The 16,662-nt window shown below is 37.1% G+C and overlaps 1 protein-coding gene across 8 annotated transcripts in view; it reads left to right on the plus strand.

The window, feature by feature from the left end:
* Positions 1-16,662, plus strand: part of ttll5 (tubulin tyrosine ligase-like family, member 5) — a 135,340-nt gene that overhangs the window by 15,331 nt on the left and 103,347 nt on the right. For all 8 annotated transcript variants that reach the window (XM_067368535.1, XM_067368534.1, XM_067368540.1 and 5 more), the window contains exons 11-12: positions 1,521-1,612; positions 5,066-5,173. In XM_067368535.1, coding sequence (XP_067224636.1) covers positions 1,521-1,612; positions 5,066-5,173 — 200 coding nt within the window. The remainder of the gene's footprint in view (positions 1-1,520; positions 1,613-5,065; positions 5,174-16,662) is intronic.

Consider the following 16,662-nt stretch of genomic DNA (forward strand, 5'->3'; position numbering starts at 1 on the left):
GGTCCACTCTGTTTTCTGAGGTCCAAGATCAACGCAGCCGTATACCAGGAAGTTTTAGAGCACTTCATGCTTCCTGCTGCTGACCAACTTTATGGAGATGCAGATTTCATTTTCCAACAGGACTTGGAACCTGCACACAGTGTCAAAGCTACCAGTACCTGGTTTAAGGACCATGGTATCCCTGTTCTTAATTGGCCAGCAAACTCGCCTGACCTTAACCCCATAGAAAATCTATGGGGTATTGTGAAGAGGAAGATGCGATATGCCAGACCCAACAATGCAGAAGAGCTGAAGGCCACTATCAGAGCAACCTGGGCTCTCATAACACCTGAGCAGTGCCACAGACTGATCGACTCCATGCCACGCCGCATTGCTGCAGTAATTCAGGCAAAAGGAGCCCCAACTAAGTATTGAGTGCTGTACCTGCTCATACTTTTCATGTTCACACTTTTCAGTTGGCCAAGATTTCTAAAAATCCTTTCTTTGTATTGGCCTTAAGTAATATTCAAATTTTCTGAGATACTAAATTTTCCTTAGTTGTCAGTTATAATCATCAAAATTAAAAGAAATAAACATTTGAAATATATCAGCCTGTGTGTAATGAATGAATATAATATACAAGTTTGACTTTTTGAATTGAATTAGTGAAATAAATTAACTTTTTGATGATATTCTAATTATATGACCAGCACCTGTAAGATAAACTAGCCAAACTATCACTATCAGCCTATCAAACTATCAGTTCCTGAATTTAAATTGAGGTAGCAAAAATAATGCAAAATTAACTGTAAGTAGAATTCAATGCTGGCTTGACAAAGCATCAATTGAAAGTTTTGATTTAAGTTTAAAAAAGCATTTTAAAGTTTAATGGATAAATAGAATTAAAATGTCACCTATACAGATGGAACAATAAATTTAATTTCAAAATATTGTGAACCAAAAAACAAATTGGTATATTGAAATGTGCACCATGTTTTCCACCCATGTGATCATAAATCATCAAAATCTCTTTTTTGCAGTATTAATGAAAGATGTAAATGCTTTCTGAGGTTTTTATTTTCAATTATCATTTTAATTTTGAATAAAACTCTTAAAAGTGTTGCTGGACAAGAGCGTACGGTCAGCAGATCATTATTGCGTTCGTAGACACATTTGACCATGTTTTAACCTTCTGAACACCAAAATCACTGTGAGAAAAGTCTTTCCTTCTAAATCTGCATGAGGTTATGATGCAATAATCCTTAACGCCTGATGTTTTTACAGTAGCTTGTGTTTGTCTTGCGGCAGCTTCACGCCTTAAAGCATCATGCACGTTATAGTAATGAGAACAGATCTAAGCTGTCAGAAATAATAGTTAAATAATCACTTCTCATTGTTCCTCACTCTTAAATGGCTCAGGAATGTGATTTCAAATACAAGCTAATCCTTGTGTTTGCTAATCATGTCAACACTGTTGCGTTGTGCCCATTTCTCAGTATTGTTTTGGCAGTGCTGACAGTCAGGGTTTCTCTTCCTTTCAGCTGCGATGACCCTGAAGTAGAGGATTATGGGAACAAATGGAGCATGAGCGCAATGCTGAGGTATTTGAGGCAAGAAGGCAAAGACACCACATGTGAGTATATTTAAGATATGTGTTTATCACTACATAACGTCTGACATTCAGAACCACTAATCTGCAGTCATTCACAAGCACAAATCATCACAGTCATGAGGAGATTGACACGCTTGTTACTCCTGACAAACAAATCGCTGGATTTATGACTTATGTTATGAGCCACTGGGTGGGTTTCATTTTGAGATGATCCAACACTGCACATTTTATGTTGTCAGATGCAGACAGCGTTTTTGTCAAATAAGTTTACTTCATTTTAATTTAACTCGTTTGCTATTAAATTATTATATCATAGGTACAAACCCGATTCCAAAAAGTTGGAGCACTGTACAGATTGTGAATAAAAACAGAATGCAATGATGTGGAAGTTTCAAATTTCAATATTTTATTCAGATTACAACACAGATGACATATCAAATGTTTAAACTGAGAAAATGTATCATTCTAATAAGTTGATTTTAAATTTCATGGCATCAACACATCTCAAAAAAGTTGGGACAAGGCCATGTTTACCACTGTGTGGCATCCCCTCTTCTTTTTATAACAGTCTGCAAAGTCTGGGGACTGAGGAGACAAGTTGCTCAAGTTTAGGAATAGGATTGTTGTCCCATTCTTGTCTAATACAGGCTTCTAGTTGCTCAACTGTCTTAGGTCTTCTTTGTCGCATCTTCCTCCTTATGATGCACCAAATGTTTTCTATGGGTGAAAGATCTGGACTGCAGGCTGGCCATTTCAGTACCCGGATCCTTCTTCTACGCAGCCATGATGTTGTAATTGATGCAGTATGTGGTCTGGCATTGTCATGTTGGAAAATGCAAGGTCTTCCCTGAAAGAGACAATGCCTGGATGGCAGCATATGTTGTTCTAGAACTTGGATATACCTTTCAGCATTGGTGGTGCCTTTCCAGATGTGTAAGCTGCCCATGCCACACGCACTCATGCAACCCCATACCATCAGAGATGCAGGCTTCTGAACTGAGCGCTGATAACAACTTGGGTTGTCCTCGTCCTCTTTAGTCCGGATGACATGGCGTCCCATTTCTCCAAAAAGATTTGTTTGATTCGTCTGACCACAGAACAGTTTTCCACTTTGCCACAGTCCATTTTAAATGAGCCTTGGCCCAGAGAAAACGCCTGCGCTTCTGGATCATGTTTAGATATGGCTTCTTTTTTGACCTATAGAGTTTTAGCCGGCAGCGTGTTTGAACTAATTCATTTAAGCCTTGCTGATTTAAACCTTAAAGAACAAGACGCGAAAGAGAACTCGCGCGCGCTGTGAGAAGATTTGTGTGCGCTCATCCGAAGCGCGCACACGCTTATTCCAGTCAGCGCGCAAATACTGAGTTCTCTTTCAAGTCTTGCGCTTCGGCGGACAAATTCATACAAAAATTATGTCAACATGCCTGTCCTAGCGAGTATCCTAGCAAACATAGTCGGTTATGTCTTAAGTGAACGTATTTTAGTCGAGAAAGACAGCGCATGTTAGTATATGTACTGGATCGTGCATGTCTTAAAGGGAAAACAACTATTCCTGCTGCCTGTATTTAATGTTAAATCAAACAACAAATAACAAAGAAATCACTCACTGCTCTTGACTGAATAGCTTTTGTAACTTCAATAATGATTAATCTTTATTTATTTTATACAGTAAAGATAATATGCAGTGATATTTTATATTTGATTACTATTTGAAAACTGTTAGATACCTGAAAAACCTGAAAAGCACTGTTCCTGGATCTGTTTTTTCGCTCTTCTTTATTCTTTTTTTATGTAGGCTATTAAGTATCGGATCGGGACTCGGTATCGGCAGATACTCAAAATCAAATGACTCGGACTCGAGGGCAATAATCACATCTCAAAATAATCACATACTTTGCTGAGTTTTGTATTTGTTTTTTGTGTAATAATTAACATTATGTTTTAGAGCATGATCACTCGGCTTGTGAATGATTACTTGCACACAGCCACTTCAAAACTGTTCGAGCTTCTGGGTTTGATTTTGGTTGTCATTTGTTGAAATAAATATAGCGTGTCTGTGTCCTGAACGTGACCCTCCGATTCTCCTCCGTGGTCATATGGGAAAGTGAATATTTACAAAAACAACATTAAAACTAGCTTCATTTACACGCTTCCAACAAATAAATTGATCGACTTCTGTCAGCTTGCTGAACACATTTATTTTATTTGGACGTTTTCTAACATACGATGGCTGAAGCAGCAGCTCATGACACTGGTTCTCATGGTAACCAGATCAACATTGTGAACAGAATACTACTGAAGTGAAAATACCAAATTATAATTAAATAGGATAAAATATCTCCTCCCAGCAAACAATAGCATGAAGAATGTGAATATTTTACCAAGTCAAAAAGCTAAGCAGGTAGGCTATCCATATTCATTTAAGTAGCCTATCAGCAGACGCAAAACGCTAAAAGGCGACAACTTTTAAAGTTAAAAAACAAAATAAGTTATAAAAACGATATAAGTTATGTAAACGATATAAACACCTTCTGGGTTCTCGATTTTATAGATTTGAGCAACCATAAATGAGGCAAAACATGCTAATTTTGAGTTTTTGATAGGATTCCTATATAGAAACATCACTCCCTGCCCTCCAGACTCATTCGCGCTGCTGCTGTGACGTCATGTGCAAATAACCTATTGACCTAATAATTTGCAAATTGGTCCTCCAGCTGTTCCTTATATGTACATTTAACTTTTCCGGCCTCTAATTTCTACCTGTCCCAACTTTTTTGGAATGTGTAGCTCTCATGAAATCCAAAATGAGCCAATATTTGGCATGACATTTCAAAATGTCTCACTTTCAACATTTGATATGTTATCTATATTCTATTGTGAATAAAATATTAGTTTATGAGATTTGTAAATTATTGCATTCCTTTTTTTATTCACAATTTGTACAATGTCCCAACTTTTTTGGAATTGGGTTTGTAAATACTGTATATCCACCAATTAAGACAAAAAAAAAAAAAAAAAACTCGAGCATTTAGTCTTCTGTTTGACGTAAAGGACATAAAGATGGAATAATTGCGAGATGAGGGGAAAATTTACCTTCTTTCAAAAATGTTTTGTGTTCCCCTGAGAAACTTTGTGTTTGATTTCAAAACTTTTTGCATTCGCTTTTATGTTCCCCCAAGAAGCCTCACATTCCCTTGCAAAACTTTTGCTGTCAAGTTCCCCTGAAAAACTTTGCGTTTGCTTGCAAAAATGATATTTCAATGGTCGTAAAATGTTTCATTCTCTCAAAAAAGTTTTGTTCCCCTGAGAAACTTTTTGCGTTAGCTTGCAAAACTGGTGATGGAAATAATATGAGATGGGAGGAAAACTTTATTTTGATGCTTTTGTGAGTGGTCAAAAGAATATAGAAATGTTTAAATAGCCATTTCTCAATCTGGAATGATCAGCTGATGCTTGCTTCTCTGTGTTTGTCAGTGCTCATGGGTCAGATCGAGGATCTGATCGTTAAAGCTGTTCTGAGTGCTGAGATCCACATCGCCACAGCCTGCAAGATGTTTGTCCCTCATCGATGCAACTGCTTTGGTAAGACACATCATATATTGGGACATTTTGCCTTTTTTCTAAGTTATGGCATGCAGATAGCTATAATATGATGGCTTATATTATATATCTATGCTGTTTTTCCTGTTTGTTTTATGCCTAAAAAAATTAGGCATAAAAACATTACGCAATGTTGTGGTAAACATTAACTGCTTGATACTTTTAAAACGTGGTTTCATAGAGTATAACCCCATAGATCAGCATTACTTACAATGATCACACAGTAATGTAGTAATGCTGATGGTTTACAGTATGAAGTCTGTGTTGCTTCCTGCAACAGTTTCTGTAGTGTGTTTAAGCAGAGGAATGCAGACTTTACTGTAGGATGGACTGTTTATGGTGGTGAAAACAGAACAATATCCACTGCCAGAGCAAAATGCAGTCCAAAAGTTTCTCATCCTGCACGATTATAGGGTGTTAAATACCTGCATGAGGTCAAACACATTATCCTCCAGATATTCAATTCATCATTCATCTGATTAATGTGGTTTAAACTGGCTTAAACATTAACTAAAACTATTAAAGACTTTTTTGCTAATTAAAATTAACCTGCCAAAAAAAAAAAAAAAAAAAAAAAAATATATATATATATGTGTTGGATGAAAAAGTTGTTGGTCTTATTAGTTAAGGCATTCATTAACATTAGCTAACAATGAGTAATTCATTTGCTACATTATTTATTGATCCTTGGAAAAGTAATTCATAAAAAATACAACTGTTCTATGAATACAAATATGCTATGAATCTATGAATATGCTAATTAGCCCCGCCTCCACTCGCTCACACCAGCTAAAAGATCCACTCGGTCAACTTCTTGATGTAAACTCTGCTCAATAGTATAGTATTTTTCCAGCATCGGACACATGACGGTAATTAATATGATTAGCCTTTTGCTTGACTGCGTTATCAAATGGCTAATAATGTGTTGCTAATGTTACACAAACCATGTTCCCATTCACGAGTCGGACAGCTGCCTTCTAACAATCAGTATCCTTACAAACACTTTAACTTCTTAATATACATCATATACCCGCCATATTGTTAAATCTACACGATTTTTCATATCAACAGAAAAACATACTGGGATAACCTTCTCTTGAGACTCTCCTGCTTCAGAGCGGTCATAGTTAATGATATGCTAAACCCCGCCCTCACATTGACATGATTGGTTACAATGTGTTTGTGACATCAGAACCACCAGCAATCTCAAAACGCATTTTTGAGATTATCTTAAGTTCACTGCAGTTTAAAAGAGAAAATACTCAGCAATGGTGTTGACTTATGAATTTATACATGGTTTGTCTTAAAGCATATTAAAAACACCACATAGACATATAAACAACATTAAAAACCTGATTTTCACCACAGGGGGACTTTAATAACTGAAACAACTAAAAATAAAAACAAATTAAACTTAAAAAGTAGTAAGAACAGAAACTTGTCAGGGTTTCTGGAAGGAAGGACCCAAAAGCAAACAGATGCCTCATTTAGATTTTGTTACAACTTCAAATTAAATTTTGGGATGATCCACCAGGACAACTCAGAGGGACAAATCTGAAGAGAGGGCCAGGCCAGAAAAAACAGTCCATACAGTGATCAGATTCAGACGGGGATGAGAGAGGAGTCAGACAGATGAGAAGTCATTAGCAGGTGGACAACAGCATAGACAGGTCATTAGGCGAACAGAGATCAAATACATGTAGACAGATCAACAATACGATCAGTGCCAGGGTATAATCCAATGACCAGAACTAATGATTATAGCCAGAGTCACACAGGGATGAGCAGTCTGGGAACCACAGGAAACCACAGCACTAACTGCGCAGAGTACAGGGATGTAAGTAAACCTATACCATCAGACAAGATCGATGAACTTCACAAGACTCTGTAGTTCAGTTCTCTTGCTTCTTTTGGTCCAGACCGAAAAAGAAAATGATACATTTAGACCTGGTTCGCAATCGCACACTGAACCTAACGATACAAAACAACACAAAAAATATATATTTTGCGTCAGATCATTCAAAACAATGCTATGTGCTAGGCTAAATGTGCTTGTTGTATGTGCGTACATATGATGGAGTTTTTACCAGCTGAGAACTCACAAAGAGCTCAGAAAACATATAAAGTTCCTCATATAAAGATCTGCTGCAATGAGATGGCATTTCTGATGATGGACAACATCACGACTATAGTGAGAAGAATGTGTGCTTGAGCATTCTGTCCTTGTTAGGGTCGCATCTTCTGACATCAAGTCAAGTCAAGTCAAATTTATTTATATAGCGCTTTTACAATTGGTAATTGTTTCAAAGCAGCTTTACATATTAGAAGCACAGAAAAAAGGGAAGTGGTTAAAAATAAACTGTACAAACAAGCGTGGTAATATGTAACATATACAAGATGGTGCTACATTAAGCCAATGTCGGCTGACTTCCAGGGGTGGAAAAAACCCCCTAGGAGAAAAACCCAGCGTGCTAGCACTGGGAAAAAGTCCTAGGAGGGAAAAAAACCCCTTGGAACATATATATAATATATGTAAATGTATATGGAGATCAAAATCTGAATTATACATTTTTATTATAGAGATTAAAAATAGATTATATATAAATATATGTAAGCGGATACAGGGATTAAAAATCTGAATTATAGATGCAGCCAGAATTGGATCTTTAGGCCCATTGTCTCCTGGGCTACGTTGTAGTCAGGTCCAGACGCAGGTTCTCCATCTGATCTGGATACGGCCTGGATCCAGCACCCGGCAGAGAGACAGATATTAGCGTAGATGCCATTCTTATTCTGATGTACAGGTATATCTAGTGTTATAGGAAATGTTCTCGGTTCCGGCCGACCTAATTATTGCAGCGTAACAATCCTTTAACGGATTTGAAAAATGTTAATGTATTGATAATGTGTTATGTGTATGCAAGAGCAAAGAGATGTGTTTTTAGTCTAGATTTAAACTGACAGAGTGTGTCTGCTTCCCGAACAATGCTAGGAAGATTGTTCCAGAGTTTAGGTGCTAAATAGGAAAAGGATCTGCCGCCTTCAGTTGATTTTGATATTCTGGGTATTATCAACTGGCCTAAATTCTGAGATCGCCATAAACGTGAAGGACTATAATGCATTAAGAGCTCACTTAGGTACTGGGGAGCTAAACCATTTAGAGCTTTATAAGTAAGTAGCAAAATTTTAAAATCTATACGATGTTTAATAGGGAGCCAATGTAATGTTGACAGAACTGGGCTAATATGGTCATACTTTCTGGTTCTAGTAAGAACTCTAGCTGCCGCATTTTGGACCAACTGTAGTTTGTTTAAATGCCGAGCAGAACAACCACCCAGTAGAGCGTTACAATAATCTAGTCTTGAGGTCATGAATGCATGAACCAATTGTTCCGCATTTGTCATTGAGAGCATATGTCGTAATTTAGATATATTTTTTAGATGGAAGAAGGCGGTTTTACAGATACTAGAAACATGACTTTCAAATGAAAGATTGGTATCAAAGAGCACACCCAGGTTCCTAACTGAGGACGAAGGTTTAATGGAGCACCCGTCAAGTGTTAGAGAGTATTCAAGGTTTTTTCGTGAGGAAGTTTTTGGTCCAAAGATTAGGATATCAGTTTTTTCTGAATTTAATAATAAGAAATTTCTTGTCATCCAGTTTTTAATGCCAGCTAATCATTCTGTTAGTTTTGTGAATTTGTAGGTTTCGTCAGGGCGCGAGGAAATATAGAGCTGAGTATCGTCAGCGTAGCAGTGAAAACTAACACCATGCTTCCTAATTATCTCTCCTAAGGGCAGCATGTACAGAGTGAAAAGCAACAGTCCTAATACTGAGCCTTGTGGTACCCCAGATTTAACCTGTGATCGATACGACATCTCTTCATTAACTACCACAGACTGATAACGGTCAGATAAGTATGATTTGAACCATGCCAAAGCAATTCCACTAATGCCAATATAGTTTTCAAGTCTTTTTAAAAGAATGTTGTGATCGATAGTGTCAAAAGCAGCACTGAGATCTAATAACACTAATAGAGAAATACAGCCACGATCGGATGATAGGAGTAGATCGTTTGTAACTCTAACGAGAGCAGTCTCAGTACTATGGTATGGTCTAAATCCTGACTGGAAATCCTCACAGATTCCATTTCTTTCTAAAAAGGAACACAGTTGTGTTGAAACTGCCTTTTCTAGTATCTTTGACAGAAAAGGTAGATTCGAGATTGGCCTGTAATTTACTAAATCTCTCGGATCTAGTTGAGGTTTTTTAATAAGAGGTTTGATAATAGCCTGCTTAAAGGTTTTTGGCACGTGTCCTAGTGTTAAAGATGAATTAATTATATCAAGAAGTGGACCTACGACCTCTGGAAGCATTTCTTTCAGTAGTTTAGTCGGCATTGGGTCTAACATACATGTCGTTGATTTTGATGATTTGATAAGTTTATAGAGATAATTCTTCCTCTCCTATAGCGGCGAATGATTCTAGTTTTACCTCAGGGACACTACAGTGCACTGTCTGAAGCAAAACTGTAGACGGTTGCATGTTTATAATTTTCTCTCTAATATTATCAATCTTGCAAGTAAAGAAGTTCATAAAGTCATTACTGCTGTGCTCTATGGAAACGTCAGCAGTTGAATCTCTGTTTCTAGTTAATTTAGCCACTGTGTCAAATAAATACCTAGGATTATGTTTGTTTTCTATTAAGAGATTTGAAAAATAAGTAGATCTAGCATTTCTTATGGCTGTTCTGTACTCAATCATTTTTTCTTTCCACGAAAGGCGAAAAACTTCTAGTTTTGTTTTCTTCCAACTACGTTCAGCTTTTCTAACAGCTGGTTTTAGAGCCCGAGTGTGCTCATCATACCACGGCGTTGGATTAGTTTCCTTAATCTTCTTTAGACGTAAAGGAGCGATTGCATCTAATGTGCTGGAAAAGAGAGAGCCAATAGTTTCTGTTGCAGCATCAAGTTCTTCTAAGTTGTCAGGTATACTAAGGCGATGAAACTGCTCGGGGAGATTATTTATAAAGCAATCTTTAGTGGTAGACGTGATTGTTCTACAATATTTATGGCTGGGTGGTGGTTTTGTAGCCTTGTCTAATTGTATTATACACGAGACTAAATAATGATCTGATATATCATCGCTCTGCTGTAGAATTTCAACAGCATCAATATCTATTCCATGCGACAGTATTAGATCTAGGGTATGATTACGACAATGAGTGGGTCCTGACACGTGTTGTCATCACATCCTGTTTTAGATTCTTTTAGATGTCTTTGGTCCTTGTTGCATTCATATTTCAGTCGAACCACAGTAGAGTTCATTTGAAAGTGGAGCTTGTCAAATTTGCCCCTATTTAGGTATGAGAAACACGCCATTTGTGTGTGTCTCTTTAAATGCAAATGAGCTGCTGCTCCCGCCCCCTTTCCAGAAGAGGGCGGAGCTTTAACAGCTCAACAACAACAAAGCTGGAGAATCTCACGCAGCCAAAATGAGGATTGTCAGTTACGGTGTTCAGCCTTACATTGTTCAAACCGGAGACGACACTGATGGAGAGACTCAGGAAGAAGTTACAACTTTTAGACGTTTCTGAATGGTTAGTGGATAAATTGATGTAGTTGCTGTGGAGTTGATCAACTCATCCACTAGCATGTGCCGTCATGTTCATCTTTTGTGTTGAATTGACCCTCTTTTGTGAAGCAGTCCGGTGTAAAATGACGGCATGACAACAACACTCTACTACAACAACTCTTCCTCTTCTCTAAAGCAGCCCAACATGGCCCCGCCCCCTTTGTTGTGTGTTCTAGGGGGGCGGGGTTTATGTAAATTTTGGGGTTTGTGATGTCACTAACCCAGGAAGAAGCTTGTTGTAGTCCTTAAACAGTGATTTCTGTAAAAGAAAATATCTCCTTTGCATTGAACTTTGAGTGTTGTAACTTTGCAGATGTTGTTAATGATCAAACAGCAAAATTACACACTAACTAAAATAAAAAAAAGTCAAATCATAATCAACCATCCTTTTATTCGGACCAAACCTGCTAAGTGTGAACGTGAAAGGCACAAAACACACTGGCAAAGAAACAGAGCAGAAGGAAGAGAATGTAAAGCGGAGAAATCAAGGAGCCAACTGTAAGCCAATGAACGACGGCCACATGGGAAAAACAAAAAAGACTAGAGCGAAGAGGAGGAGAGATCAAATCTGAGTCCTGACAAAACCATAAGGGAAAAAAAAAAATAGAAATATAAAAAGATATAATTCAAAATATTAAAAACAAAAACTATAGTGATCTATAAATTCTACTAAAATAACATGTTGTGTAGATTATTGAGTTCTAAAACGATAAAAACAGGCATGTTTATGACTGTATAGTGGTGCCAGATCACCCCTCCAAAGCTGAACACAAATGAGATCTTATTTCTTTCTCTTCACTGCAGTGTTGTCATTCCACTGTAACGTGTCTGTAGACATAATATTTCCTCAGTAGGTTTTGCTGGTTTAGGCTGTGATAGCATAGTGCAGGTGTACTGCTCTGTTATCAGACAATCACCTGCATGATAAGGATATCTTTACCCTCTACCCAGTGTATGCCCTCATCTTTGGTGCATGATGGGATACTGGAGGCTGGCAGGGGTTCACTTCACTGTGTCACATGACTGAATATGAGCCGCTCATACAGGTGCATTGGTGGAATGTGATGGAAACAGTGTGATATGGATAAAGTGGCCTGTTTAATATGGTAACATCACTCTTTACACCAGTGTCGTCCAGTCCTGCTCTAGCTCTAATTAAACACACCTGAACCAGCTAATCCAGGTCTTTAGGATCTCTACAAACTTCCGGGCAGGTAAACTGTATTGTTGGAGCTAAATTATTGTGAAGAGCGATTCATACAAACGTCTTATTGTGAATGAACGTTTGCTCTGGGACAGTTGTGTCTCCCATAGATCCGCGTTAGCTGAAATGTGTGAACTTGCGCATAAGCATGAGTGGCGAATACTATTAAAATAATATCCTACTTCTCTGTGCAAGCTATTACGTACAACACAACAAATTCCATATTTATGCATCCTGCTAGACCTAAAAATTAAATTTATGAATGTCATACTGAAATAATGTTAGTGATGCACCGAAACAATTATTATTATTTTATTTTTACTGAAACACCAAAACTAAAATATGTTTTCAATTATCCAAAAACTGAAGCTGAAAATAATGTGCATTTAATTATCAATTCAATATTGAAATTTATTTAAAGGGTTAGTTCACCCAAACAAATAATGTCATTTATTACTCTCCCTCATGTCGTTCCACACCCGTAAGACCTTCATTCATCTTCAGAACACAAATTAAGATATTTTTGATGAAATCCGGTGGCTCAGTGAGGCCTGAGCAATGACATTTCCTCTCTCAAGATCCATTAATGTACTAAAAACATATTTAAATCAGTTCATGTGAGTACAGTGTTTCAATATTAATATTATGAAGCCACGAGAATATTTTTGGTGCGCCAAAAAAAAAAAAAAATAACGACTTATTTAGTGATAACTGATTTCAAAACACTGCTTCAGGAAGCTTCGGAGCGTTATGAATCATGATTCGGATCACGTGTCAAGCCGCCAAACTGCTGAAATGTTTTCAGTTCTGGTTTCAGTGCTCCAAACTGTTTCATGCATCACTAATTGTGTTTATAGTTTTTTTTTCCATCAAATCATCCTTTCCTCATGGAAAGTGTGTGTGTGTGTGTGTGTGTGTGTGTGTGTGTGTGTGTGTGTGTGTGTGTGTGTGTGTGTGTGTGTGTGTAGCCGACTTCATCACAGTCTTTATAACACTGAGAAAACTCAATGTCATACCAAAAATAAAGCAATAAAATAAGGTAGCAGATGCAGGAAGTGATGCGGAGGCTAATAAATGAGGAAGTGCTGAAACAGGTCTTTAGCATTGGCTCCAGTAGAACAGCCCCATTGTTTTCCCAGTTTACATCTCATCTCGAGTGAATCTGGATCAGAGCCACGCGGTTGATTCCCTCTTTAATACGCTCCTTATTGTTCGGATGTGAATTAGAAGCGGGTTTGTCTTTGTTCAGCTGCTGTCTAAATGAAGTCCAGTAACATGATGCTTCATTGGTCGCTCTTCACCTCTGACATGGAAAGCAGAAACGGTAGTACTAGTGAATAAATGAGCCTTTGTGTGTGTTGGGCCGTGTGTGTGATATATGAGTGTAATGGCCATTCACGTCCATTTGAATGCTTCTTTATACAAGTGCACAGTGATTTTTGTGGTCTGACACAAATTTCATGAATTGTAAAATATTTATTTTGTCTTTCTTTGATCGCTTATTGTGACATGCTCACTGATGGCTGAATAACTGGCCTTTTAGTGGTGGGGAAAAAGAAGAGAAACGATTCTCTGATGTGATTCACGATTCTTTCTTAAGTTATTGTGAACTGATTCTTATGATATTATGATGTTTGCTGCCAATTCCACACAAATTAACTGCATTGTGAGAAACCCAGGCTGTTGCTTGATATTGCAACACTTACAATGTGTGGAAGGATTTCAGTGTTGATGGCATTGATAATTTACAGTAACACCTGGTATCTTATCTGTAAAAAGAGGGAAAGCCATTCCATGCAGATGTCATAAAATTACTGGAAAAGAACATTTTAAATATATTTACCAGTTGTGTGAAAGCGGCTACTGAAAGCACTCTATTTATTGCTTTTATAATGCATTTCTTTGTTATTCCTTTACTGACTACTACTACTATATTTGTTTGTTTTCAAGCTTAATTTAGTTAAATTTAAATTAAGCTAAATAACTTGACATACAGTAGTTTCAATTTACTTAAAGTACTTATTTTGATATTATATTGTTTAAAAAGTTCTAAGTATTTTGTAAATTTAATAATTAAAGTACACTCTAAAAAATACTGGGTTAAAAACAAACCATGTTGGGTTGAAAATGGACAAACCCAGCGATTGGGTTGTTTTAACCCAGCAGTTGGGTTAAATGTTTGCCCAACCTGCTAGGTAGTTTTATTAATTTATTATTTATTAACTCAACTATTGATGAAAAAATGACTGTATTTCTTGCTTAAAATAAACACAAAATGTGTTTAATAAATTAACATTTATTAATAAGTGTAATGCATAATAATTAAACAATACACATTTATTAAATTGCTTGTTAATAAATGTTCACCTTTTGAATATTATTGTTGCCTTTAGTGATTATGTGTCTGATTTTTAATTTCCAACCTATGTTGGGTTCATTTTAAGACAGACATATAGTCATTTTAAATCAGTAGTTGGGTTAAATAAAACTACCCAGCAGGTTGGGCAAAAATTTAACCCAACTGCTGGGTTAAAACAACCCAATCACTGGGTTTGTCCATTTTCAAACCAACTTTAACCCAGCATTTTTTAGAGTGTAGTTAAAAAGGCAGAAATAATTTTTTTTTCATCTTTGGTGGTCATGTGAAGTAGGTATCGAGAGTTATTGAATTTCAGTGGTATTGGGAACGGCTATTGACATTTTGGTATTGTGACAAGTGTGTACTGATAAGAAATTGGAGGACAAGATGCATTGTGATGCATTGAGGATTGTTTTGTAATTGAATCAATACCATTTCAGTTACAACTGAGTCCAATGTGAGGCCCGTGAAGATTCACCTGGATATTTATGTTGCATATCATATAGACATGTACTGTACAGTATAAACTACTATACTTCCCAACAAGACAAACTTCAGACACTCCAAATTTTTCTTTTTAAAACATTGCCAACTTTAGCACAGAGACTTAAAGTACTAGGGTTTATGTGGTATCATTTCAATCTTGGATGTCAGTGAGGTCTGGACTTCATTAGTAATGTAAAGAGCTGAATTTGCTGGTTGTGCTACATGTAGGATGTCTGTTTATGTATGATTGTTGCTGTGTGGCGTTTTGCTTGAATTAGTGTTTTGTGCCACCCATGCTGCTCATCGTCACCAATTTTCAAAATTGCTCATCATCAATTTTTATTCTTGATTAGACAAGCTATTTTATTGCAGATCGCCAGTTTTGTCACATCACTTTAGAGTTTATACAAACATCATGTTAAAATAGAGCTGTAAGCTGCGGTTTCAGAGCCAAGCACACAAGTTTCACATGCTTTATAGGGCTGTATTTGTGTGGTCATGAGCCACAGTGCTGTGTTTATAATAAAGACAGTTTAGAAGAACACCGGTCGGTCTATTTACAATTGACTACAGCAGCAGCCAAATGATGACAGCTCAAAGACCTGTCCCGGCTTACCCTGCTGATCTCAGCTGGTTTAAGCTGGTCTCCCAGCCTGTCTAAGCTGCTGTTAAGCAGGACGGCCAACAAAACAGCTTAGGCTGGTTTGAATTTTTTCAACTGTGTAATTTATTGTTTTCCTACACACAAACCTACACAAGACACAAGATTTCTGGATTAAAATATTCAAAAATCACTGGAACAGTGTTATATATTTTGTTGACTTGTGTACTTACATTATCCCAAATGTTTTCAAGAATTTTTAAATCCAGAGAAATAAACAATTTTAACCAGGACATGGACCGTGCGTTGCCTATCAATGACATCATACCCATGTTACCCTCGGTTTCTGGTTTTATTTTGTAGAAACCATGGAAACACCAAAGACGCTTTAATATATTATGTGTTTTATTAGACAGATGAACAACTGTTTGGACACATCCATCGACAGAAAACTAATCATGTTATATAGCTCAACACTGTAAGTCTTATTGTTTAACTCCCTCGGGTCGGTGGTCAGGCCGGCGATACCACCGCGTTTTTTTTTCTTTGCAGTGTGAAAGAGACTCAAAATACTCTGTCAATGTTGCACATACAATTAAGAGCTATACACCATTTTAATCTGTGGAATATCTTCTTTTATTTGTGTACACTCAGAGTAAAAACAAAATGTTGTGCTTTTTGTAAAATAAAGAAAACTAACATGATGCATGATCTGTCATCTCCCTCTGAACAAAGTCCAATCTGATAGTTCTCAGAAAATGAACTGTAACTTAGTGAATACTAATGACACAAAAATGAGACTTATGTCTAAAGAAACGTTGAAATGTCAGGTTTAAAATCGTGTAAGTCAAATCGAAAACAAATATTCTCTGTTTATGTAATCTGTATGAAAAGAAACACAAGTCAGACGCCCGTGATTCAGCTCATTATCCGCTAATGCGGCCACGCCCACGGAGCCAGCACTATTCAGACGCAAATTCTGAGGCAATACTTGTATACATCATCTCAATCGTGTATTTATTGTCTTCAAAAGTGTTTATCTGGATGTTAAAGCCATGGTTACCGACCTCTGGAAGCCTTTGTTAGTTCCTGGAATTTCCTGTTCTTCTTTAGATTTATTTGTGGACTAAAGGTACACAGAGCGCCCTCCGGCTGCAAGTATGAATTGAAAACACAGTATCCAGCGC

This window comes from Chanodichthys erythropterus, chromosome 18, assembly GCF_024489055.1.
Source record: "Chanodichthys erythropterus isolate Z2021 chromosome 18, ASM2448905v1, whole genome shotgun sequence".
Classification (NCBI taxonomy): Eukaryota; Metazoa; Chordata; class Actinopteri; order Cypriniformes; family Xenocyprididae; genus Chanodichthys; species Chanodichthys erythropterus.